Genomic DNA, 27,695 nt, shown 5'->3' on the forward strand with positions numbered 1-27,695 from the left:
ACGTACCACGTCGATAAAGCAGTTCGGTCAATCAGATTGACTCGTCAAGCGAGCAGCAAGTGGACAGTGGACAGTGGACGCGCCAGTGGTGGGATGTGGGACTCAATAGAAATATCTGGTCTCGTATTAGTCGTCTTGGTCCGCCAATTTCCTCTATCCCCCGATCGATCGGCTCGTTGATCGATGATCTGTCATTTATAGTCCGTCCTTACGTTATATCGTATCTATACCGTATCCATATCCGTTTGGTGTCGACCGTGTGTCGTGTTGTGCTGTCCTGTAGCCGTGTCGCGTATCTTGTCGCCGTCGTAGGGCCGCCTATTCGCCGGAGAGCGCGATCCGTTCGTACGGTATACTCGTCGTCGTCGCGGGGGGGTACCGGTGCCCGGGGAAGACTCTAGCGAAAGAGATCCAGAGGGACGGATCGCCGTTTATCTCCCATCGCGATTACCACCGTGGCGCCGTGACGTTAACGGAGGTCCACGACTCGCGGAATCGCCGACTCTGTCATGCTGTCAATCGCAGCGGTCGCGACGACGACGACGGCGACGTCGACGTTTCTCAGGTCAAAGGGAAAAGACGCGTCTTTTCACTGCTGATATGGGGCCGTTGGTCAAACTCGGTCCTCAGATACGCGAGCTCTCTCTCTGCTTTGGAAATAAGTAAAACTCAAGTGTGTTGATTCTTGAGCACAGTACGTCGACATTATTTTCTAAGGTAGACGACCAGGGTTAGGATGGCTTCAACCTCCAGCAACACGTCGCCCGACGTTCAAGTGTTAATGGGTAAGGGCAAACGCGGTGCGGCTGCCTATATCAGCCTGACCACAGGTCGGGACACCGGCGACTGTTCGTATCTCAACGAGTTGCTGGACGTCTTGCTAAATCCTAGCAAGCCGATCGACGATTGGGAGACCATCGACTGGTGCAAGTGGTTGATGGCCGGTGGTCGCACGCCCGACGAGTTCGCCAGTACAGGTGAATATCCGTGATGATTTTACAATGAGAATGATAAAATTTTAAAAAGTCATCTTTAAATTGTTTTAGAATGTAAATTATTCTCAGAGAGAAAAAAAAATTGCCCTTTGCAACCTGTTCAAGTGTACAAAAAACTTTGAAGCTTATAAGAAATTTCTATTTATTATTTTGCAGCATCTTGTAAAAAAATTCCTATTGTAATTATCTTTTATTCCTTTAATTATTTTCTTTTTAATTATTTAACGATCACATATCGTGAAACTAAATTGGTTTTATAATAAACATGTTACAATAAACACTTGTTTGTAATTTGTGATAAAAAATTATCATGTTATACAGGAAACTCTATCACCTTATTGAAAGTTTATTTTTTGTATTAGAGTTTAAATAACATACAGTATAAGGTTACAAGATGACAAAAAATTATTTATGTAGATAAATAGCAATTTATAATTATGTAATATTGTCAATACTTTTTATCAAACATTTTTGTTAAATATATATTTGCAATAATAAAAATTATAAAATTATAAAAATTTATATATATATATATATATATAACTTACAATATTTAAAATAGTTATAATTATGATAATAATTGTTTAAATATTGATATTTTATATTTCAAAAGTTATAAAACTTTTATGTAGCATTCAAATAGAAAAATTTATGATTCAGATGAAAATTTATAACAACTGATTAGTTTTTTACATTTAATTAATATGACTTGTGACAAAATTAAATATCATAATTGCTATTAACAATTATTATAGATAATATTAATTTATAGATAGAACTATATATTTTTTATTATAATAAATAATTCAATTAACATTTTTCTTATTCACAATATCACAGGATTTATAAAAAAAATTGGTAGATATAAAGATAGACAAATTGCGTATTTGGCAATGCAAAATTTTTCAGATAAATATATAGTTGTGAAAAGACAAGTATAGGATTACAGCTATAGTCGACCAATTTAACCTAACTTGTGTTACAAGACTTACATTTCTAATTTCTGTTTCAAATATCACATAAGTTTTAAGAAAGCATTTTTGAAAGAAATATTTATTTTTATAGATTTATTTTATAAAATAATATTACAAATAATACAAAAAAAATAATATTATATATGCATATACAAATCAAAAGTAACACACACACACACATATATATAATTATATATATAGTATCACATGTAGATTACATCATTTTATTTATAGATATATTTGCTTACTGTTTATATCTTGTTTTGCATTTACATTATTAAAAAGAATTTAACTATGGTTTTTAAATATTCTAAAAACAAATTATTTGCACTATTATTTATTTTATACTTATTTTATATTTATGCATTAGAATGTTTTAATAAAACAATAAACATTATTAATAAATTACATAACTACAGAAATATACTTTTACAAAATTATTTTTTAGAAAAATAATTTTATTATGGATAGAAAAACTTGTTCTATTAATTAAATTTTTGCTTTCCTTTCAGTACGTACCTATGATAATGCTACTACCTGTGGTCTAGTATGGACACCAAATTTTGTAGCATATCGTTGTCGTACATGTGGCATATCTCCCTGTATGTCCTTATGCACTGAGTGCTTCAAAAAGGGAAATCATCATCGTCATGATTTCAACATGTTTCTCAGTCAAGCAGGTGGTGCGTGTGACTGTGGCGACACATCTGTGATGAAGGAGACTGGGTAAAATAATTATGAAAAACATCTCATATAGTAATGGAAATCTGTAGGATTGTATGCACACACACACACACACACATACACATTTTGACTTGGTCTATATATATTTCTTAATTTTTTTTTAATATTACTGATTTCTCTTTTTTTATGATACAATTCACCAGCAAATTTTTTTATGAGATACCGTAGATTTCCTTACCAAAATTTGCCAAATATATCTTTATAAGTTGTTAATTTGTTTTTCATGTTACAGATTTTGTGATAGGCACGGGCCAAAGGCAGCTGTAAATAAATCAGTCGCACCATCAGATCTGATGTGTGTAGCCGAGGCAATGATGCCCAGAATTATTCTTCGACTTATACAACATTTACGCGAGAATTGGTATGGACATTATACTTTTACAAAAACTATTATTACAATTTTGACCAATGATATATTTTTAATCTCGCATAACATAAATTGATACTTTATAATAGCTTGCATATATATAGTTCAAAATTATATAACGCTTAAACTTATATAATGTTTAAATTTAAAGTAGCTACATTTAAGATAGGAAATGCTTAATTTATGCTTATTAGGATTCTTTCCTAATTTTGAGATTTAGAATATACATGAAACATTTTTGGAGTCATTTCTAAATTATTTTATATACATATACATACTAATAAGATCTTCAATTAAAATAATATCGAAACAAAATTGCAATAATGTATGTAAATAAAATAGTATTAATAATTTAATACTGTTTTGCACATTTTAGTAAAATGGGTGTACCAGATTATAGAGGTGCTATACATGAAGCGGATTCATATTTGACCATGTTGCTCGATTTGAACAACATGGGTGCATTAATGAGACACGTTATGACATCAGCTCTTACGAATCCGCAAAAGTACGGAGGTCTCATGGATTCTTCGGTTTTAATGGGACTATCCGAGTACGCTAACTATTGTCAAGATAGCAATAAAATATATCAACATGCCGTAAAATCGCTACCGAATCCGGAACCACCCGACGAATATAAAGGTAAATTTTATTAGATTTAATTTTAGGTTTGCTATTATGAAAATTTCTATAACTTTAATAATAATTTCTAACACAATAAAAAACATAGAACAATTTGTATACACACCATAATGACATTAATAACATGATTTGCTTCGTTTCAGGATGTGTGTCGCTTCAAGAACATTTGGAGCACACCACATTCTTGGAGGAATTGATGTTTTGGACGGTTGCTTACGAATTTCCGCAAAAATTGGTCTGTCTGCTATTGAACATGTTGCCAGATCCTGATTATAAGGAAGCTTTAACTCGCGCCTTTGTGTTACACTATAGTAGAATCTCTATGATGCTCGAACGTTCCACAGATCCCGACACGTTGAGTAATAGAGTAGTACATGTTAGCGTACAGGTAATTTTATTAAACTTAAATAACAGATAAGAATATCGCTGATATTTAATTAATTATAGTTCTAATTTTTGTATTACATGAAAATAAGATTTTCATCTAGAATATTTATATATATATATTTATTTATTTATTTATTTATTTATTTATTTATGACTTATTAATTTTTTATTTTTATAAAACCAGCTGTTTAGTAACGAGAAACTAGCGTTAAGGATGGTTGATCAGTTGAAATTGTTACACGTTATGGTTATCAGTTTGAAATACATGATGGGCAAAATAATCATTCAAAACACATTGCATGGTATGTATAGGCAGTTTTTAAAACAGAATGGATCAAAGTGTATGAATCCAAGTCAAAGGACAAAAATTAAAAGAAAGGTTTATTTCAGATCCGGATAATAATATCCATTATGTCGTGGATTGTGGACGTCAAGTGATGAAGGAACATTGTTACTGGCCATTAGTGTCCGATTTGAACAATGTGCTCTCACATAAACCAGTCGCGGTCAGATTCATGAAGGATGAAACTCTCTTGAAAATGTGGTTTGACTTTTTGTCAATGTTTCAAGGCATGAATGTCAACCAGAGAGAGTTGAGCCAACATGTTGAATTCGAACCCAACACTTATTACGCAGCGTTTAGCGCAGAATTAGAGGCTAGTGCATATCCAATGTGGGCCTTAGTATCGCATCTTCGAGGACCCGAAAGTGCGGAATTAAGTCAACAAGTGATTAATTTTTGTCTCATTGCTTTGCGAAATTGGCTAGATGCGGTGAACTACAATCATCCAAACGTGGTAAGTGTGAATTCTTGTTCGTGTTCTGTGCATATATTGGGTTAGAAAATTATTTGAATTTTTTTTTTTTTTTTTTTTACTTTTTTACAGAGTGATAGTTTGCAAGTGTCATTTCATCTGCCGCTTCACCGATATCTCGCCGTATTCATGTGTCAAGCAATTAGACAACAGGAAGCGACTTTGCGTAAATTACTACCGCCCACGGACATGTTACATCTTCTTATGATGCATCCACTGCGAGTGCAAGTGAGTACTTTTCATTGTTCTTTTCGTTTCCATTGATCCTTCGCAATTCCACGGTATATGGTTAATACTGATAATTTTTAAAAATATATTCTTTAATCCTTAAAACTGAAATTTACATTTAAAAAAATGAGTTATTTAATTTAATTTAATTTAAATTTGATAAGATATTGTTAGATTAATGAAAACAATTGTTAAAATATATATATTTCAATTTGCGAAGGATTAATAATTTAAATAAGAAACTTTCAATTAACAGCACTTGCAAACTATGCTATATATTATTTGCAAAAATTTAACGTATATGTAAATATGACCTTTGTCACTATGGCAATTTATTTTGAAAGACTTGGGTGCATTTATAGTTACATGAAAAGAAAGATAAAGAAAAGTTCATATACAATATAAAAATATTACATAGTTGACTATACAATAATTCTAAATAATATCTGCTACGAAGCTATAAACTAAATCTGGAAGACAGTTAACAAAAACCATTTTACATAAAATTGCAATATAATAAAAAAAGTATCATGTAATATATACTGTGTTAATACTAATCCTAAATCTAAAATGAAATATTTTCTTATGTTATAATCTTGTGAATCTTAATTGTGAAACATATTTTAATGGTAATGAAATCGAATTGTGCAAAGGAAATGGTAAAAATTTGCTAAAAATACTTAATTTTTCAAACCCTTGCAATATGAAATTCAAATCGTCAAAAAATTGTCAATATTAATGGAAAAAAAACGAAGGAATCTAATTCATACATTTGATGATAAATTCCAATTCCAATCATTTTTAAAACTTTACGTTTTATGTTTATAATTTCAATTTATTTATGAAGTTATTTTATATTTTTAATTTAGAAAAACATCTTATAATTTCTAATACTTTTTGATATAAATCGATTATTTAACATTTTTAAATAAAGCTGTTACAACTTCAAGATTGATATGAATTATTAGAAATTATTTGAAATTATTGATTTGAAATATACACAATACACTACTAGTAAACGCATAATTGATTTATTGAGCTTATTAATAATTAGTTTAATAAAATTAATGAAAGGAAATCTCTATTCAAATGTAATTACAGAAAAATAGAAACTTAAATGTAATTAGTCTTAATTGCAAGACAAGTTTTAGAAAGAAAAACATTTTCAATATCATTTTATGTATCTTGCATGTTAAATTTTGTATATCAATACTGATTTTTCTCGCGTTATATTTACTTTATTTTTTAAAAATTTTATTTTTTTCCATAGAACTAAAACTTCCGATCTCCAATATTTCATATGAAACTCGATACATTGTGCTTTCGCGTACACTTTGATACCTATTCGTTGAGGTGTCCTTGGTGTGTATATATATATATATAATATGTTGTGTATATATATATATATAAATCACAGGTTCTTAAATTGCGTTATTTCGATGAAAAAAATTAAAAATTCTCTACGCGGCTGTTATTTCGTTTGGGGTCTCGAGAACCGGTGGTGCTGATGGTAGGTCGACTTGCAGATGCGGTGCAAAGTCGTAGGTAATCAATTTCAGGGCGGCGAACCCGCCTGAACCCTTTTTACCCTTGTGAAAGATACCAGCGCCCGCGATCGGTACAGGCGGGTTTGGTATGATTGGTTGAACATCGAGGAAGGGAATCGTGCTCTGCGACACGTCCTTTCGTCGATCACTAGGTGCGAAGTTTAGATATTGATTCATCGCGGAATCTGGTACATTCTGTATGGAATTGCGAATCGGAATGTCGGGTTCGATAAACTTCAGTTCGGCTCTGAAAGTACAAATATGCATGTTGACAATGAAAAATTGAGTTTTAGATTGATAGAAAAGTAAATTAATAGAAAAGTTAATTAATATGGCGAATATTTATAAATACCTCATTAAAATTTGTATAAATTGTGAAAACTTAAACTAAGAAAGAGAGAGAGAGAGAGAGCGAGAGACTTTCATACCTTTCAGTAATGTCATTGCTATGCCAAAAGGTCTTTTCCTCGGGTTGGATTAATAATCCGGACGTGAAATTGAACGGAGTCATCATTATTTCCAAGTTTAGACGGCTTCCAACCATTCGGAATCGAATACCTAAATCAGATTTTATTGTTATATATATATATATATATATATAATTGTGTTCAATATATTATTATATTATTACGAACGATTTTTCAAATTACCTGTCAGGAGATGATCTTGCGGCGATTGTAAATCATCGAGGTCCAAAGCGCGTTTTTCCCACACGAGTTTATGATAATCAATTCCGCTTTTAACGTTAACGTCCATAATCGAAAAGGCGTCGACTGGTTGCCATTCAGTCGTGGATGTATTAATCGCTCCACGTGACAGTAATTGACCCTCTTGGATTTGTATATGAATAATCTGATTTATCTTCTTTAATCTTATCCCTGTTATAACTCTGTCAATGAGTAGATATTATATTTTTAATTTTATATTACATTTCATAAAATTCTGTTAAGTATACTAATTTTTTTCATTGAATCGGCTATACAATTCTTACCTATTATTCGCGATATCGGACATCACGGATCGGAGACTGAAATAACGATCGGAGCTCGAATTATGATCGTCGCAATAGCAAAAGCAATAACTGCAATGCCAGAAAAGCCATCGCCACCAGCTATCAACCTTGGTTGTACCTCTGCGGCACGTGGTTTTGTTTCCGTAAACGAGACCATTTTCATATTCAATATATTCATATCGTCTATTACTGTTTTTATCCTAAATAGACAGAATATTAGAATTAATAATTAGAAGATCGTTCGTATTGTATTTCTTTTCTTTAAGTATATGATATTAATTTTAAGACTTCATAGAGTATTTTTTTCATAATAATTTCTCTACTTTTGATTAAATTATTTTTTCTAATCTAAAGATACTAATTTTTCGATAATAATTTTAATTTTTTAATCCTTCCATTCTATAAGCTTGAGTTTTAAATTATTCTTAAATTATATTCTAGCTACTTTTCTCTGTATTGTACAATTTAAACTTATTCAACTTGAATCGATTTCTTTTTCTCTGTGATACACAATTTATAAATTAAACGGGATCACATGTATATATGTCTAAGATTAAAAATACTTACTGACGGACAGATCCACATATCGGAATCAATGTATTCGCAATGCAATATCTTGCCATTGCACCGACGTTGTTGCGCGCAAAATTGATCCTTGTAGCAACCGTACACTTTAGTATATGCATAATAAGCGCAGTTTTCCTTGCATGTGTTATCACTGTTCAAATCTACCTCGTTTACGATGTATCCTTGAAACAGCTGTTTCAATTCGGTATAAGTTTCATCTAAACAAATCAATATCGTATATATAAATTATATATATTAATATATAAATTATAATTCATACTGCAATTGAGATATATACAAGTCTGTATAAATTATCTTATTTTTGAGAAAAGGGTTTTACCTAACTTATGTACACTCGGATCGCATCTCCAAAGAACTCTCGGAGCGAAAGCCATTGCGGTTTTGACGGCTCTTAATGTCTCGGATGTCCTGATCGAATATTGATGTTTCAGAGTTTGAATCTCTTCGTTAAAGTTATTCCCTGTGTTAAATTCAAAGAATTAAATACATTCACATATTATGGTCGTGCATTTATTAGCCTTTTCGGACCAAAATTTTATTTTAATTAATTTTAATTAATTTAATTAAAAATTGATTAATTTTATAAATTATTCTGTATGATTTTATCGAATTTCCAAGCTTCCATCTTACATATAGCTTTCAAACTTTTAATTTGAAACATCTATTTACATGCAATCATGTTTTAAATGGAATATACGAGCTCGGTAAAATTGATCTTAATTGTATAGTGGATCGTGTGATGTCAAAAATGCTATATATAGGGCGTATATTTAAACGTAATCATTGGTACCAAGTACCTTCGTTGTACAGACGAAGTAGCATATAGGAGAATTGAATCATAGTGTAACCCTTGATCTCCGTCAGTGCCACGGTATTGTACAAATTGTACAGCAGTTGCTGCGGCGATTGCATCTCATTGCATATTTGCTGCGACGCTTCCTGTACGTACAAAAACACTTTACAAATCTTTCGGAGACGTTAACGAGTATATTTATGTAAATTGAAGCATTCAAAAATAATTATTTATGATCGAGAATAAACGCATCACTTTGTAAATCTTTGTTAAATCTTTGACATTATTTTGTTTTTACTAACTTTGTCGATATCTATATAAGATTCTAAAAATAATTGAAGCTAGCATTTATTATAAAGTATATTGCTAAATCACTAATATCTACTTGTGCTGTTACACACAAACATTTATTTTTTCCCAGTGTATTCGAGAAAAGTATATCTCGAATAATAAAAATACATTTTCATTATATGCTTGAAATTTTTTCTTTTTTGCAAAAAATCTTTAAGGACCCAGTATTCTAGCAATATGAAAAATTGATGATTTTTAGAAATTTTTTCAAGAGTATTAAAAATTGATTTTTTTGATGTTTTACTCATGTTTTGACATTTATAAAAAATATATACTTTTAAAAACATATATAAAACGTCAAGAAGATCAATCCCCTATATTAAAAAAAAAAAATTCCTAAAAATCATCAACTTTTCATACTGTTGGAGTAGACAGGGCCCATAAGGAAATGTGCAATTATTTCGGCTAGATACCTGAAAAGCCGCGATGAACAATTTTTCGTTTACGATTAGATTCGCGATACGATCAAGAGCCCTCGGGATCGCGGCGTTTGGATCTCGTAAAATTGTCTCGGCGAAATTCGCCAGCTGCTTAACGTTGATCGGCGCATTCAACTCGACAATTTCGCGCTGCATCTGTCTGAACACCCCGTACAGGCCATTGACATTCTTGACCTCGGACTGCGTCCGGGCCCAAAGCCACAGAGAGTCCAAGGAGGTCAGGTGATTCTGTCGGTCCAAGGGAAATTGTTCGTCCACCTGGTTGCCGAATTTCTTGTATGCCTTGATCAGATACAAATACTTTTCTTGCTCTTCGACGTTCATCCATTTACGTTCGTCGGTCAGATCTTTCTTCAGCTCCTTCTCCAGATGTAACAGGGTCTGTCTTAGTAAGTCAACCGTCGACGCGTCATTTTTTATCACAGCGAAGGTTGCAGCCAACACTCCCAATATTAGCAGACACGTGAGGTATCTCATTCTCCTTCTTCTTGGAGTCGGACCTTCGACGATGAGTCACGTGTTTGTAATTCACTTAATAGAATTCACCTTTACAGTTCACTTGTCAGTTTCTTTCTTTGTTTATCTCGGACAAGCCTTATATCTGAAGATAGAATGCGTAAAAATAAAAAAAAAAAACGAAAATCAAAGATCGGAATAGTGTTATAAATCATTTTGATAGATTTATTATATTTATTACATATTATTATTTACATTATTATTTATTATTTATATATATTTTTATTAATAACTTTTTTCATTATTATTATTTAATATTATTTAATATTATATATTATTTAATATTTTTATTATTTATTATTGTGTTTATTGTATGTGTTTATTATACATACATACATATATATAATTAAAATTATAGATTATATTTTCGATATAATTCGCGAGATAAAACCATACGAATTTTACGCATCAGTGAGTTCGTTATTAACTGAGCGGGAAGATGTATATGATCATGGTCGGAGGGTCATGACATGAAAGAGAGGGAAGGGGCTTCTAATGACGCATTACTGCATAATCTAGAACGACTAGGAAACTAGTGGGTGACACTGTTTTCCTCCGATGAATAACATGGATTAAATAACCACTCATATTAACCGCAAAAATGTCGTGGAATATTTCGCAAAGATTTCTCGTCTTCTTTTTTTCTTACCTTATAACTTCCGGTCAATTCTAAACTCTTAAATTTCAAGGAACTATGAAACTCATCATGCAATGATTACATAAAAAGTATGAATACGTATTCCGTATTAATTTATGTTTAGCATTAAAAATTTGAAACTTTTGTACATGTCAATATGTATTGAAAATAGAAAACTTAAAATGATAAATTAAAACATTTTTTATACATAACATAAGTAATTAACGGGACTTCGCCCCGATATTTTTTCTCCTCTACATCTCTTTAGGGGACTAAAGAAGGATTATAGAATTCTCAAAAATGAGAATCTATTTCTTGGTAAATACACTAAGTGAAATATGGACCCTGTGCATGATTCAAATTTCGCGGAAAGAATTAATTTTCTAAAGAAATTCACGCATTAACATTTGCATATGGCTCTCATTGCCAAGCTGATAGTTACGTGTTTATAAGTAATTAACTTTTAAAAACACCAACAAAAAAGCAGAGTATCTTTAATAAATTTATATCGATATTTTTCATGTCTTTTGTCATCTCTTTAATTAAAGATAGGGAGATAAGATCTCATAGTTGTAAAAAATGTCACGAATATTTCTTAAAAAGTAAATTTCAGTCGCTTATAAGGGGAAACAAATTAGGAAGATGGAATTTGTCCCTAAATCTGGATCAAAGTCGACCATTTCGTTTCAATTAATCGTTCGACATTCACTTTAATGTTTCATGTTCGCGAGCAACATAAATAATCACTATCATTTATATAACACAGACACATAATTGTCTGTCTTATTATCAATCAATGACCAGTAAATGTAACGCAGTAATGGCCAAATAAAACATCCAAGCAGACGGATAGAGAAAGATTAAGACACACTTAGACACAACAAAAATTTCGAAAGATTTTAAAATCCTGAAGATCATTCTAATTTTCAAATATTTTTTAACATTAACCTCTAATGTCATCAAAACAACACAAAAACTCCAAAAGCTATTTAAAAGATTTCGTAAATTTAAGACTTTAGAGAAGACTTTACAAATTTTAAGACGCAATTTTAAATATCTCTTAAACACTTTTCCGACATTTTATTGAATTTGAATTAATTTGTGTGTATGTGTGTGTTCAAACGTTAGAATACGTTTATATAACACGTCCTAATTCATTTCTCTGGCGTTCAAATTAACACATTCTTTGTGTATACGATTATTAAGAAGACAACTTGAAAGTTTATTGAAAAAAAGGAAAGTTTTGTCAACAAGTTCGTCGACAAAGCACCTTTTTGACGTGTCACTCGTGCTGTATTCGTGGAATGCGGGACACGATCTCCCCGCTATATTGCGTTTCGAGACCACAAGAGCAACATACTCACACATACATATACACAACACTGTTACAACACACGCGTTCACCGATCGGCCGATCGCACTCGACTGAGTTGTGCGTTTTGCATCAATGTCTTCTATCCAGCTCCGGCCCCCACGAGTTCTCCCCATCGTTTACGTGTACCGAACTCGTAATGTCCCTCCTTTCACAAACTCGATGTATTCACACTCGCAAGAGCGCGAGAGTTGATGCGAAAGTATTTACATGAAAATTACTTTTAGCAGAAATTATAATATATACAGTCGAACTCTGATCTCGTACTTGAAAACCTCTATAATTCGAATTTTATTCCCTACAAAAAATCTTTATAAATCGAAGAAAAATAGGAGATTAACTTTTTTTTTTTTTTTTTAGCTATCTTAATTTATTTCTACAATTCAAATTATTTCGAGATATAGAGATCAAATATTGCATTTTGAAGTTTGATCAACAAAATCTTTATAACTTAAAGTAAAAAGATTCTGCATTATCTTCCTTCTCTTTCTTCTCCTTTTTTTCTTCACCCGTTCGCTAAAATTAAATTAAATACAATTAAATGTGTGAACAAACGACAGTAACAAGTCTCATTGTCAGTAATACTGCTACTAACGTTTCTTGAGTCGACGTCTTGAATAATAAACAGGGAAAAATTAAATTCTGTCAAAGACCCTATAATAATAATTTTTTTCTCACGTCTCCATGATTCGAAAACTTGGTAACTCGAAACACTCGATAACTCGAATTATTTTCTATTCCCTTTTCGATAGGATTCGAATTAACGTGGTTCGACTGTACTTATTTGAATATAATTATATAATATTAATAAACATTAATAGTTTGTGTATTAACAATATTAACAATTATATGATATTAATATTATATACGAAAATTGATCATGAAATGATGATGAATGTTACATGAAAGATTAAAAGATTTTGTACATAAAAATATCGGAAAATTATATAAGAAAATTATAAATTATATATAGAAAATTAACACAAATATATTGCGCATTAGATAATTCGTTATTCAATTATAATTTACATAACGTAACTCTTCAAAGTTATATATTTTTGCAATTAAATCTCACGTATTAAAATTTAAAATTTATTCAAGAATATAGGTTTGCCCACTTATTGTTTTCTCTGAAGCTTAGTTTGCAAAAATTGTTCATTCTCAATTACTGATTATTCGAAAATTATTAATGAGTTCGCATTTCCATTCAAGAAAACTTAATTTCAGATTGAAGATAATGATATATTGTAAGAAACTCTAAAGAGCGATTTAATATATAATTACAATCAAAATTTCTATATTTTTTGGTACGAATTTAAGACGATTTGGAAATAAATTCCACACTATAATTCGTACACATTCTTATGTCAATTAACTTGCCACGACCTTATAATCGAATGATTTTCGCTGATTCGTGTTATTTATCGCGTAGTCCGGAAAGGATATCGAAAAATGACAGACTTCCGGTGACGTGATGTATGTTTTTTTTTTTTTTCTTTTTTCACGAATAAAATCACGAATAAAATTGCAGTATATCGAGCCTCATGTCAGTCACTTGATCCAAAGTGCGATACCACTTCTTGGTACCTAATACCCGCCCGTGCTTAATAGATACAATGGGGTTCGCGTTACGATGTGTTATCGCTACTCGTAACTTTATAACACGGGATGTGCAAGCTCGTCGTAATTCAACGTATCATTCATGTTCACTTTTGCGCTTTGTCGCCTGAAATCTAAATTATTCTCCAACCGGATTCCACTCCAATGGATTCTGCTTATTCGTGACACAATTACGTATGACGTTGACTCGCGGTTAATTTCTGTATTATAACATAATATGACTTCTCTCTCCAATCTGACACAAGTTTACCCAGACAGTACGTATGCCGAGAACAATGCCGATGACGATTCTTCCTGTTTTATCGCGTGTTCTTTCAACACTTTCACGGGCCGTTATTTAGATGCATGCCTACGCATATGTAATTATCGCACCACCCTTTGTTCGTGATAACAAACGATAAATAATATAATTGGATAATGAAGAAAAACAATAAAGGTAACAGCAAATAAAACAATAAAAGATAAGCACAATAATAAAATGATAAAACAAATAATGAATGTAATTAGTTGAGAGAAATCATAATAAAATTAGTGCTAATTTTTTATACAATATAAATAATATATGCAATAATGAGTTTAAAAAATAAATTGAAAATATAGATTAAGAAATATGTGATATATAATAAAATAAAACTATAGATATAGATAAATAAAATGATAAATATAATTAATAACACATATAGAGAGAATAATATAAAGCGAATATTTTGTACCTGTTTAAAATAATCTTTATAATCTTAATAATTTTTTCCTACACATGTCTGCGATTATTCCAATCATTGATAAGCGTTTTATTTATTTATGTGTTACAATGTATATTTTTCACAGTTGAAAGAATATTTAATCTATAGTCCAAGGCATTCAGGTTTACAATTAGATATAACGCAATAAACGATAGCTTTCATGAAAGTATGACATGTCAACAAAATTTCTTTATGATATAAACTTTCTCTTATGAGATGATTTCGCTTGATATATTTTATTTTTATTTATCACACATTTTAGGATGCAAATCATTTTTTAGCATATATTTTAAAATATGCAAATATTTTAAAATAAAAGTAAATGGAATATTAATATTAATATTGAAAACTTAATCTATGTTTCGACGAATAAAATGAAGCAAGTCGGCATATCAAAAATTAAATCTCTCGAGGAAATCGAGAAATAGACGCTACATTAATTTTTCCCAAAGAAAAAGGATTAGGAACCATTTATATTTATTCATCAAGTTATTTAATATCAATCGAATCTTCACAAATTGCAGCTTCACTGCATCCGACCTACCTGCATCTGATTGGCCAAAAGTACGAGAATACTTCTGTTATACAGTTGATTTTCGGATGGCACCATCAGCCTGTGTATTGACTTGAGAACGTCTGGAAGTGCTCCCAATCTCGGTGATACGCAGGATTTCGCGAACTGTACCATCGTGTACTTCTCATATTTGTCCGTATTATTTACATACATCTCGAATATGCTGTACAATCCGTGTACTTGGCCGATGTAGTGATCCAGCTCTCTCAGACTTTCGTCTAGTCTGTTTTGCAACGGCAATTGCAGCAGCAACTGCGTCAGGATCGTGTCAGTCTTAATTTCCATCCGTTCTTGATAGTCGTCGATTTTTTCCGATACCCGGTCGATACGCTGGCGCAACTCCTTTTCCATCCTCTTCACGAATAAGAAATCGCTCTCTGACTCCTGAGAGGCATGTGGACGGATCATCTCCCAAGATTCCAATATTTCCACTACGGTCTCGCGACCCAGCCTAATCAAGTCCAATGCATCATTCAGACTGATGTCGAAGCTGCAGCTAGTGTTTATCAGGGCCAGTACAAGAACCAGCGTCACGTTTACCCGAAACTTGGCCATTTCGAGATGAACACGCGACGCGAAACAATGAATAAAATCGAACACTGCTGTTGTTGGTGACGGTAACGCGCCGGGACTAAAGACCGAAGGCTGAACGAGACGACCGTTAACAGACTGAGAAAGGCAATATGGAATATGGTAGGGGATATCCCGCAGCTGCGGTATGTGAATGGAATGAGTTTGTTCGTTTTAGTTGCGTTCCTGCTTCGTATCTTCTTTCCCCCGCAATGTGAATGTGTATATTGCATACATTTATTGTACATTCTATGTACATACATTTCATTTTAAATACATTTTATATCAGAATTTGCTAAACAAGGAGAGAGATGGCCGTTTTTTCCCTCTCGCTCTTTGTACAGTCGGATCTCTTATTCTACATTTTCGGTCCAGAATCTTCCTCTTAAAGTTTTGATCCTACGACAAAAATTTGAGAGTGGGGGTATAATTCCCCTTTCGTGGTCGTAGCATGAGAGGATTTTTTGTCATAGGATAAGAGGTCGACTGTATTTTCAAACAAAGGACTACCCCTTCCAGTATAGAATAGAGGTCACTGTACGCAATCCGAATTGGCTTACAATTCGAGAGAATTTTGAAAAATATTTTTAGCAAAATATTTGAAAAAAAATATATATATAAATTAATAATAAATATATAATACAATTTTAAAAAACGATGCATTTAAAAATATTGTAAACACAAATAAATACAAGAACAAGTTTCACTGAAATTAAAAAAATAAGGATTAAGATTCTAAAATTTATAAGCAGTGTTTTGGTGAAATCTGTTAAATAATTAATTAAATAATTGATTAAAAAGAGATGCAATAAATTTTTCAACTATATTTACGTAATATGTATAAAAAATTAGTTTTTTTTCTCGTAAATTAATAATTTTCCTTCGATTTCGAGAAAATCCATTTTTCCTGAAAAAATATGAAACACATTAAATTATATTAAATCTTATTATATATTAGCCACGATAATTGTTAATAAAGAAAAATCATTAACATAAATATTATAAATTGCTGCATCAGAGGTGAAATAAGTCAGTTAGCTGTATAAAAGTTTGTCATGCATGTTTATATAAAAAAATGCTTATGCAATGTATTTGTATTCTCTTATATAAGTTTGTGTGCGATTGGCTTAAATCCTGTATGTTACACGAGATATGAAGCGGACACGATTAGATCTACATAACGTATTTATATGTCTTCAACTTCGAACGTGTCATCAAAAAATGTATTTTGTCTCAGCACAATTTAACAACAATACTGAAAAAGAAATTGGAGATTGAGGATATGTTATTCACAGCTTTTTTCGAATTCTAAGGATATTTATAATTGTTACAATATTCATTAAATATAAAAAAAATTTGCAGAAAGCTATTGAGTTGTTGAATATCTGATACTAATATTATATATCGTATATCAAGATATATATTTTCAATATAAATATAAATGATAGATTGATTCTCTCTCTACATAAAATAAAATATTTATTTAAATATTTATATTTAATTATTTATTTTTTTTTGTTTTCAGGTGGCTTTCTATGAGATCTTGAATGGATTGTGGGTTCGCAACGGACTGCAAATAAAAGGCCAGGCTATGACCTATATTCAGTGTAACTTCTGCAATTCTATGGTAGACGCAGATTTGTATCTGTTACAAATTTGCGCCACAAAATTATTGCCGGATATCTTCCTGAAAACCATCATTGAAAAGTAATGTCCTTTGTTTCATTTACTTTTGCATCAAATCTTAACAACATAATTATAATCAAGTACCATAATATATAATTATTCAATCTCTATAATTCTTGATTTTCTTTTACAGAAGTAAAATATGCTTTTCTCATATATTTTTTCAATAATTGCGAGTTTTTAAATTACAATAAATTACAATAAATTTATGTCTTTATAATTATAACACACTTATATTATAAGTGTAAGCAAAAATAATTTTAAGAACTTTGCATTCTGTAAATATGTACATACTATTATTTGATTTATTAAAATCTGTATAGATTTCACGTGAGGGAATGGATGAGTTTATGTTTGTACGATGCTCCACAAAATGAATATTTTGATGGCGAGTATCCTGATACGCCGATGTTAGAGAGCTGTTTAACCTTCTTGGCTACACTGGTCAACGTGAGAACGAATCTCGGTAAGATTTTAATTAAATTTTCTTATGATTTTTTAAAAAATTATTTACTAAACGTTTTATAAAAGCGTAATAGAAAAAAATATATAAATAAAGCGATATTCTCTCACATTAAGCCGTTTATATTTTTATCTTTTCAGGTTTATCGGATCCCGAGATGTCTCGTCTTGAAATGGTTACTCTATTATGTATGGGTGATAAGACGCATAGCCAACTAATGGAACTGATGCCGGAACGCTGTGGAACTACTCAAAACAGAGACTTTGAATCTGTCCTGGCTGATGTAAGTTTGTTAATAAATCGTGTTTTATCTATACTTCATTTTAATCTCCTTAATGTTTTTCTATTATATATCACAATTTTCCATCAATTTTATAAATTTCAAGCATTAAATTCGATATAATAGATTTTTTCTAATTTTACACTTTAATTTTAAACTATGGTTTTAATTTCACTTGCTTTGTTGGTGCAACATGTTTATAGGTAGCGCAATATAGAGCTCCGAATCTTGAAGCGAGTGGCAATATGCAGCAAGGTATGTACGGGCCAAAACCTCTGGTATGGGACGAGCTCTTCGATCCTTTGCATGTTCTATTACGAGCGGTGCACAGAAGAGACTTCCAGATATCCATGGATCGTTTTACGGAATAGTATGTTTATTTCAGTTGAATATATGTGTCTGTATTTAGAGAATGATCTATTTGAATTAAATGTATCTTTCCATTGTAGTGTAAAGCAATCCGGCAAACTGAAAAACAGTGCTACTCCTTGGCCGCCATTCAGGCACCCCGCTCCAGTATCGTCGGATTACGACGATCCCCGGATCGTTTTACGCACTAGGGTCTTTCATGCTATGATCCTGATAATACTGTATAAGGCTGTGAACGGGCATAATATTTCGGAGCACGTTATGGCGTTAGCTATTTATCTTCTGGAGATGGCGGTGATTACTGCGGATTCACCGAATAAATCTGTGAGTAACTTTATTAAAATTCTTTAGATTATTTGGAATTATTTATATTTTTCAGGTATTTTAATTTATGTAATAAAATAAAAAATAAGCAAGAATGATTTATTGTTTATTCCTTTTTTTAACTTATTTTACAACTCTTTTTTTTGTAGATCTTAAATCTACATCTATTTGATTAATTTATATAATGATAACCATTTCTAGGTAAATCCTTTATGTCAATACACTGGTTGCAACCCTCGTGTAATAAAGGATATGGACTTAGGTGGATGGTACGAAACCGACAGTTTGTCCGAAAATCTGAGGACAGTAATACCTCGAGTAATTCTAGTCCAAAAGTCAGAGCCGAACAGCTCGGACAGTGAGTACAATTATACAAGGTGTCCTATTTGAAATTCTCTATTTTTATTTCACTATCTCTTCGGAGGTACGTGACGTATCACGAACTGACAATATAGACCACGTAAGTGATAACATGTGACTCAATTTTTTTTTTTTTTTTTTTTTTTTTTTTTTACTGGTTAAGAGGGGTGGAAATGCTTCATGCATATCTCTGGGCTAGCCTAGGGGTTATGTGGGACTGAGTGCAATGATGAACGGGCGTAATAATCCCTGCTCACCGTACGTTACCCACTAAAACCCACTCTCCTGGGGGAGACGGTTGCTCACCCTTCCCACCAGAGGTTCTATTTTGAACCGATGCTCAGATTCCGGTAACGCTGTCGTATACTACCGGTACTTAGGCGGACAGTTGACATATTATATGACATATAGAACGAAATACACTGCTATATTAATTTATTATTATAATTTCAAATTAGAACATTTTAAATGAAATATCCTGTATTAAAAACAAATCTCAGTATAATTTTTTATAAATGTAATTTAACTCAAGAGAAAACGACTGATAATGCAGATATGACAATATATTTAATATATCGCGATACAATATAATAAAATGATACAAATAATCTGATAATCTGAGTTTTAACAATGTACTGATATATAAAATAATTTAAACATTTGTTAATGTATTTAATAATGATTAGGTGAGTTTGAATGGGAGATTCAAGGAGAAATGGGTGAAGTGGCAACATCCTTAATGCTGAATGATGGTGCCGATGATGGTGCAGACAGTTCTCTGGAGCTTTTAGGATTTTCTGTAGACACTGTGAGAGACGACAGTGGCGTATCGAATGCGAGCGCAACATCTCTACCAGCTTTACTACCATCATTCGAAAGTGCTACTTTGCCAGCTTTACCATCAACAAGTGGTCAGCAAGAATTTTCACATAGATTATATGTAGCATTATATACATCTTTGATTGGAAGAAGACATTTATCTCTCAGTAATTAAAAATGTTATATTGTATATAAAATATATTTTATCAGACATTTGTAATGTCAATTATATGATTTTGTTCAATATGTTGCTTATAAATTTTTCCTTAGAAGTAACCTAAATATACACAATATTGTTAATATTTTATTATGTTACAGTGGGAGATGATTTGATTGTACCTGAAGATAGAATCGTTGCTATACCCCGTAGTAACAGCGAGGATGACCTGATTATTTTGCAAAGACCTTTACCACCTGGGGAAGAATCTATAACTATAGAAATCGAATCACCCCCTTCACTAAATAGTATGCTCACATTTATTAAAATATTTTTATATATTTTTCATTAAAAAAGTTTTAATTTTAATAAGTTTTATTCTAATAAATTTTAATGCATACATGACAGTTTATAATTATAATAATTTGTTTATTTTGTATGATGGTTTTTTACTAATAATTTGATGTAGTCGGCGGCCAACCTGCGTTACCACCTGCTCCTCAACGTCTGGCTGTTATGGCCGGAAATGAGATAGTCGCGGCACAGCCAGCTAGTTACAGGACTACAGAAATTGTTCCATCCACATCAAATCCTCATAAACATTTTAAAAGAAGAGAGCCACAGGTAATATAATACAATATATACCTTTTTTTACATATATGCATATATTTTTTTTGCACACACAATTCATGTTTGTTTTTATAAAGTACTCATATGTCTTTCAGGCTGGATCGATGCAACCACAAACTGTAAAGGTGGGAGAGAGTATAATTTCCCTGCTATTGAAGTTACATTCTCAATTGTCGAGCGTACCGGACAGCTACAATCCTGAACAGAGTATAATATCGGACAACGAAGCCGGTAGCAGTAGCAGCAGTAGCAGTAGCAGTAATAGTTCTTTCGTGTCGTCTTCATCATCGAGCGACTCGCGGATTGGCGACGGGCCATTCTTCATATCGCAGCTACTTAGAAAAATAGCGGATTTAGATCCTATGTGCAAACAAACCATTATTGAGACTAGGAACAAATTGTGGCCCCGTATGCAGGAATGCGAGGAAGATGAGCAGCGCGAAAGGGAGAATCGTGAACGCGAAGAGCGACGAAGGAGGGCGAAAGAGAGACAGCAAAAGCTAATGGCGGAATTTGCCAATCAACAGAAACAATTTATGGAGAAAGCGATGAAGACTGGTAAAATAAATTAATACATTATACATATAAATAGTGTATATGAATTATTACAGATAATTTTGTAATGTTAATTTGTGATATTTTATTCAAACAACAAAAAGTAAATTAAAAAGCTTTGATTTAATTATTTATTTACTTACATTGATTAAATGTCTATCTCATTTTTTTATAGACGAAGCAGGTGCATCTGGAATGGACTGGGATCAAGAGGAAAACGCGACTAAATTAACTAGTAAAAAGGAATACGATTGTGTGATATGTAATCAAACTACTCCTAGCAGCGAGGACAAGCCAATGGGACTTGTCGTGTTAGTTCAGGTAATAAATTTTTTTGTATTAATCATCGAAGCATTTTATTATCTTTTATCACAAACTGATATTTTAATAGATATTTAAAATTTTATATTTTATCTAAATTAGTATGTATACATTTTCTTGATATAGGCAACTAGTATCATCGGCCACGAACGACAGGAAGCAGATAGACTAGTTCTTCCCACATCTGATGAGGATCCATTTATATCAAAGAAAAATACTCGCGGGGCTTATTTTAACCACAGAATGGACGAAATGAATCGTTTATTTGACGAGGTAAACGAATAGATATAACACACATGCATATAATAATACAATGTATTTTTTATACTTACAGTCTTGTACAAATTTTCATCTATTTAAATTATAAATCTTCCTTTATTACAATTTCCAATATGGTATATTTTGTAATCTTGCAGCTTTCGTGGCTAATCTCACTGAATCTAGGTTGGGAAGGCGGTGTCCACGTACAAACGTGCGGTCACCATCTACATTTAGATTGCTTAAAATCCTATTTGGAATCTCTTCGTGGTCAGCAACGGCAACAAAGTGTAGCAGTGGACCGAGGAGAGTACTTGTGTCCACTCTGTCGACAGTTGGCCAATTCTGTTTTGCCATTATCGCCGCAATTAGGTGAATGCTCAGCAGTGGTGCGATCTCGTCACGCTTCCACAAAGACCATATTCGCAGATCTGAATACTTTCCTCAAAGAGATACAACAAAATCCGGTACATATATACATATGATATATTTCTTTTTTTATTCATGGACTTTTTATTCATTATATTTCGAATAACTTATTTCGATAGAATTAAGATGTTAAACATACATTTGTTGAGTATATTCGTTATTTACAGGTCTCTTCGAATCTGGCTATCGCGATGGGAAAAGCGATGGAGGATATGACGAGTTGCACGCATCTAAAATATAAGCAAAAGAGTCAAAACCCTAGTCACCAAGGCTTGTTCCTTTTTGTAACGTCAATAGCTCGAACTAATTTTGAGATCGAACTCGTGCAGCGTGGCGGATCGTTGTGCGTTCCACCGCCCACCACGATACCTCTGACGCCTAAACGCGATTGCATAGGTACGTTAGCATCTTTTGACAATCATTATTTTATCAATCGATAATCAATTGATATTTCATTTTGCTCTTTTATTTACTTTTCATATGTATTTAGTATGTTTGTTATATTAATCTACATTTGTACAAATACTATAATCAAAAAAATATTTATCTTTTTCTTTCAGTTGCGCTCCTTCACGTCTTAGCGATGCACGCTCGTGTACTGGTTACTTGGCCGGTGCATCATGTGTGGCAGCAGCTATCTGGTATACCGCTAATAGAAGAGCCGGCCTTAACACCGTACGAGAGAGAAGTTCCTTTACTCCTGCGAGACCCGACCGCTATGCTCATTCAATTTATATTGTTGTTGCCGCTGCACCTAGATCAAAGTATGCGCGTTTCAACATTATACATAAAGTTTTTGCGCTCACGCTTTACGTTGCAATATTCTCTGATTAATTAAAAATAGGGTTCTTCACTATAGTTATATTTGCAGTTATATTAAAGACAAAAACAAATTATTATACGAATCGTTTTCTTAAACTATATCAAAATTGCGTGGCGCATATCCGGAATGTAATCAAATAGTGAATAAATTAATGTATCCTTTTTTCATAGCATACTTCTCGGGCGTGGTAAAGGTCCTTTACAACTTGCTGTACTATCAAGTGATAATTCAGATAAGCTGTAATTTCTCGCAAGCCGAACGAAACACAATCTTGAAGAGGAAATATAGCTGCGCCACCACGCCCTCAGAGACCATATTGGCCGAGATTATCGAAAATTTTAACGAAAGCGGGCTTTATTCCGACACAGATGACGACGAACCATCTACATCATCTTCGCCCACTTATGCCAAAGTGAAAACGCACTGCGTTGAACAACAAGTATATGTTTGAAACTGAATAATACAATTTTAATCTGTAAATATTTTTTTTTTTTTTTAATAATATTTTCTAAGATATTAATTTGTTACAAGATATAAACTCTCTTTAAACATTTACATAATATGATAATTAAACAATAGTAATTTTTGGAAAAAGATTAAAAACTTGCTGTAGGCAAGTGCGCCATTAATATATGTATTATTTATTTCTCTGATGATTGATCCACATTTAGATCCAGTCGTTATGTTTGCCATTTCTGCGAGTGGCATCGTTGCTGCGTTATCACTTGTACGAGCAGCCGTTACCACTAATTAGAACGTCACAGAGCGAGTTTGTGAGATTGGTGTACTATTTGGAGCTGGTCACGGAGGGCATGAGTTGGGACAGTTTCGACTCAACGGTGGCGTTGAACTGGCAGGAACCAGAGGCGAGTGTTTCAGTGCCATTTTTCTGGTGTGAACAGTTGCTCAGATTTCTTCACAACTGGCAGAAGCATCAACCGGCCCGCGACCTTGTCACGCAGCAGCATATATCCTGGCACGCGCCGAAGTTGCTCAGTCTTCCGAGGGAATACGAAAAGATCTTTACGGTAATCCAGTAGTTAGAAATTAATTAATTATCCTTTGCGTTTAAGGATATTACAAAGCCGATGATTAATATGTATATATATATATATATATATATGTGTGTATATATATATATATATATGTGTATATATACATATATATATATGTATATATATATATATATATTATATATATAAAGTTTCTATATAGAGTTTAAATTAAGATTTAAATATTGTATTATGCTTTGTGTGTCTTTATATATTTATTATATTTATATTATTTTTATTTGTACATATAGAGTACATATATACATTTACACATATTTTTATTCACATATATTGCTCTTATCTCTAGTTAAGTACATTATTTATATCTCTTTTTTAGTACTATCACGAGCGGCAGTGCAGCCAATGTCATTCTGTCCCGCAGGAAATTAGCATCTGTTTGTTGTGCGGCACTATCGTGTGCCTCAAACAAAACTGTTGCAAACAGTTAAATACATGCGAAGCTATTCAGGTAAGCACATTTTATACATGCGCAAGAAAATGTAAAATATTATCTGCAAAATAAATAGGGGATTTATTTGTAAAAAAATTATACAAATTTTATATTTTTTAATATATTTTTAGCATTCAATCGATTGTGGGGGTGGAACTGGCATCTATCTCGTAGTGACTTCGACTTACATTATCGTGATACGCGGTCGACGAGCGTGTTTGTGGGGATCTTTATACCTCGATGATTTCGAAGAAGAAGACAGAGATCTAAAGTAAGGACGACTCATTATAAAATATTAAAAGAAACAAGATATAAGCAATAAAACAATTAAGTGTTTACAAATTATATCTATGTTAATAATGTAGATACAATTTGTCAAAGCATTAAGTCTTTCTCTCTCATATAACAATTAATTAAATTTTTAAAAATAGAAATAGTATCTTATTTAGTGTATATTGTTTTATATCACATTCATTATTACATAATTTTATTACAGACGTGGCAAACCCCTATATCTTAGCCAGGACAGGTACCAACTACTGGAACAACAATGGCTGGCACATCGATTTGACCATACGAAGAAAACATGGGTGTGGCATCGCGATGCTCTGTGACCCCTCACGATGTTATCACACATTGCTCGCCGCTCTTAATCGCAGAATCGAAGAAGACTTTTTCCCCACCTTCCTTTTCTTTTTTTTTTTTTTTTTTTTTTTCTATATTATTCTCGTGATTCCCGCAATTATTCTCACGCAAAATGCCTCGCCTTTTCGCAGTAATGTCCGCGCGCTTTAGAGACTAACAAAAATAGATCGCTCTTAATAGATATTATATATTTATTATTCAATCGAATAAATATAGTAGGCATCTAAATGACAAATGAAAGTATTATAAAAAAACACACTTATCTGAAGAAAAGAATAAATTTTGTTCATATAGTCACGTGTAACTTGAATAGAGCATATTACTTATGTAGAAATTTTATGTACAATGCTCTCAAATTATAAAAATGTGTACATTTTATTTAAATATATATCGGACCGTTTTCAATTTAATCTTTCCGCGTAATTATCTCTGAAACAAATGGTTACTGGAAAAAAATCGCATTAAAAGCTTACATCTCTTTTTCAAATTATTTAACAAATAGACGAAATGAAATAATTTTAATGAGTTATTTTTTTAATAGCCATTAATTTTGGTGATTATTATGGAAAAGATTAAAATGAAATGCATACCCTGTATATACATATATAAAACACGTCCTAATAATTTAAAAAAAGTACTTATCTAGTATGTAGGATTTCTACTTTGTAGAAGAAAATAATATTTAAGTGATAATAGTTGCAAAAGATAAAACTCGTATACTGTTTCGAGTAATTGAATCTCGTTATGGAAATGCATAATAATTTTGGATTTATATTTCTTTACTTCTCTTTCAAGCACTTTGCAGATACATGTATGTAAAACAAACGCAATTTTCTCACAAATATTTATATTTTAGTATTAATGTATAAAATACACTAATTTTCCAAATAATTAAAATTGATATGAACAAGATTATTGTTAGAAGTATGAGAATGATGAAGGAAAGAAATGTCAAAGACTGATGTCTTTAGATCTGTATTTAAGCCTGACGACAAAGATACTAGAATCTATATATAGTCAGAAATACACTATTTTATTTACACCTCCCCAAATATATTTAATCTTTATGATATAAGAAATGCAAAACTATAAGACGAAAATAAAGGATGCGAGAATGCATTAAATGTCGATCGAAAATTTTTACCACATGAAAAAAAGCGCATGACACGATAATAAAATCAATAATTTCTTGTTTCGGAATACAGTATAGAGTTGTGATCCATTATATTCAATGTCAATAATATGAAAAAAGTATTAAAATTAACGTTTTGTTATACATATTACTATTAAGTCACGGAAACTATGCACGTAAAGAATTTCAATTCAGATTCTTTGATGCTATAGATATGTGAAAACAATATTTACGTTTTAATATTTTATTTTCATAATATAAATCAATAGTTAAATATGTGATTATATATAATTATTATAGTCTATAAGTGTACATAATTATAGACTAAATATAATGTATATATATATATATATATAGATTATATATTATAGATTTTTTTTTCATATAAACACAATTCTGCATATTTCTAAATTTTGCTTTTTGATAAAATTTTTATTTGGATTTAATATATAACGAAAATATATTTTTTATGTTTAACTATTAAAAATTATTGGACAAATTCATACATTATTAAAAATTTAATTAAAGTAATGTATGATTTAATTAAAATTAATTGCTGCACTACTAAAAATTATTTTAAATCTATATTCACCAAATCATAATTAATCTATAATTAATCATCATTATAATTAATAAATCTACATTTACAGTTATCACAGATAATTATGCATGCTTCGCCATTTTTAAGGAAAATTCTCTCAGAATTATTAGAAAACTTACTGTATAATAATCTATAGCATCGGAATTCGAATCGAAAAATTCGCTTTAAATGTAGAAGTTATCTCTTTGAGTGATTTTTTTTTTTACTATAACATATGTTAAATGAGACATTAATTTACGACATATCGTCTGTTAAATAATTTGTACATTGAATGTTTTTGAAGGATAACAGAATAATAGAGATACATAAAGTATTTTACACATATCTTATGGCTTACATTTTTTAATGAAATTTTTAATAAATTTCAAGTTTTCTTTATTAAAAATAGTACCTGGTAGCAATAATTTTCGTGAACTAAATCTTTG

At 31.6% G+C, this 27,695-nt stretch overlaps 2 protein-coding genes across 9 annotated transcripts; one reads left to right on the forward strand and one right to left on the reverse strand.

The window, feature by feature from the left end:
- Positions 1-27,594, forward strand: Ubr3 (Ubr3 ubiquitin ligase). Of its 4 annotated transcripts, none has more exons than XM_072891489.1 (28): positions 1-977; positions 2,482-2,695; positions 2,946-3,074; positions 3,457-3,722; positions 3,866-4,110; positions 4,294-4,411; positions 4,500-4,906; positions 4,997-5,152; positions 17,441-17,622; positions 17,925-18,067; positions 18,205-18,347; positions 18,548-18,714; positions 18,794-19,037; positions 19,239-19,395; positions 20,084-20,383; positions 20,535-20,681; positions 20,843-20,997; positions 21,081-21,561; positions 21,734-21,879; positions 22,006-22,152; positions 22,296-22,604; positions 22,734-22,962; positions 23,127-23,330; positions 23,560-23,828; positions 24,061-24,417; positions 24,779-24,910; positions 25,024-25,163; positions 25,389-27,594. In XM_072891489.1, exons 1-28 carry the CDS (start codon positions 737-739, stop codon positions 25,504-25,506), a joined length of 5,946 nt encoding a protein of 1,981 aa, XP_072747590.1. In that variant the 5' UTR covers positions 1-736; the 3' UTR covers positions 25,507-27,594. The 4 variants fall into 4 exon arrangements, with proteins under 4 accessions (XP_072747590.1, XP_072747591.1, XP_072747592.1 ...); XM_072891490.1 differs by having other exon boundaries at positions 21,099-21,561; XM_072891491.1 differs by having other exon boundaries at positions 20,084-20,308.
- On the reverse strand, positions 5,457-16,013 carry Orion (chemokine-like protein orion). Of its 5 annotated transcripts, none has more exons than XM_072891496.1 (9): positions 12,401-12,517; positions 9,857-10,484; positions 9,097-9,238; positions 8,619-8,759; positions 8,279-8,496; positions 7,691-7,911; positions 7,350-7,588; positions 7,128-7,257; positions 5,457-6,946 (listed from the first exon to the last, which is right to left on the reverse strand). In XM_072891496.1, exons 2-9 carry the CDS (start codon positions 10,358-10,360, stop codon positions 6,613-6,615), a joined length of 1,929 nt encoding a protein of 642 aa, XP_072747597.1. In that variant the 5' UTR covers positions 10,361-10,484; positions 12,401-12,517; the 3' UTR covers positions 5,457-6,612. The 5 variants fall into 5 exon arrangements, with proteins under 5 accessions (XP_072747597.1, XP_072747595.1, XP_072747596.1 ...); XM_072891494.1 differs by having other exon boundaries at positions 12,307-12,464; XM_072891495.1 differs by having other exon boundaries at positions 9,857-10,477; positions 12,307-12,462.
- Positions 27,595-27,695: the final 101 nt, after the last annotated feature.

Source organism: Anoplolepis gracilipes, chromosome 4 (genome assembly GCF_047496725.1).
Source record: "Anoplolepis gracilipes chromosome 4, ASM4749672v1, whole genome shotgun sequence".
Lineage (NCBI taxonomy): Eukaryota > Metazoa > Arthropoda > Insecta > Hymenoptera > Formicidae > Anoplolepis > Anoplolepis gracilipes.

Coding starts and splice junctions, on each gene's coding strand:
- Ubr3 (XM_072891489.1), top strand. CDS start 737: ATGGCTTCAACCTCCAGCAACACGTCGCCCGACGTTCAAGTGTTAATG. Junction 22,605..22,733: donor AAGAGATACAACAAAATCCG/GTACATATATAC, acceptor CGTTATTTACAG/GTCTCTTCGAATCTGGCTAT. Junction 23,829..24,060: donor CGCACTGCGTTGAACAACAA/GTATATGTTTGA, acceptor ATCCACATTTAG/ATCCAGTCGTTATGTTTGCC.
- Orion (XM_072891493.1), bottom strand. CDS start 15,900: ATGGCCAAGTTTCGGGTAAACGTGACGCTGGTTCTTGTACTGGCCCTG. Junction 7,912..8,278: donor ATATGTGGATCTGTCCGTCA/GTAAGTATTTTT, acceptor CTGTCTATTTAG/GATAAAAACAGTAATAGACG. Junction 6,947..7,127: donor AGCAATGACATTACTGAAAG/GTATGAAAGTCT, acceptor TTGTACTTTCAG/AGCCGAACTGAAGTTTATCG.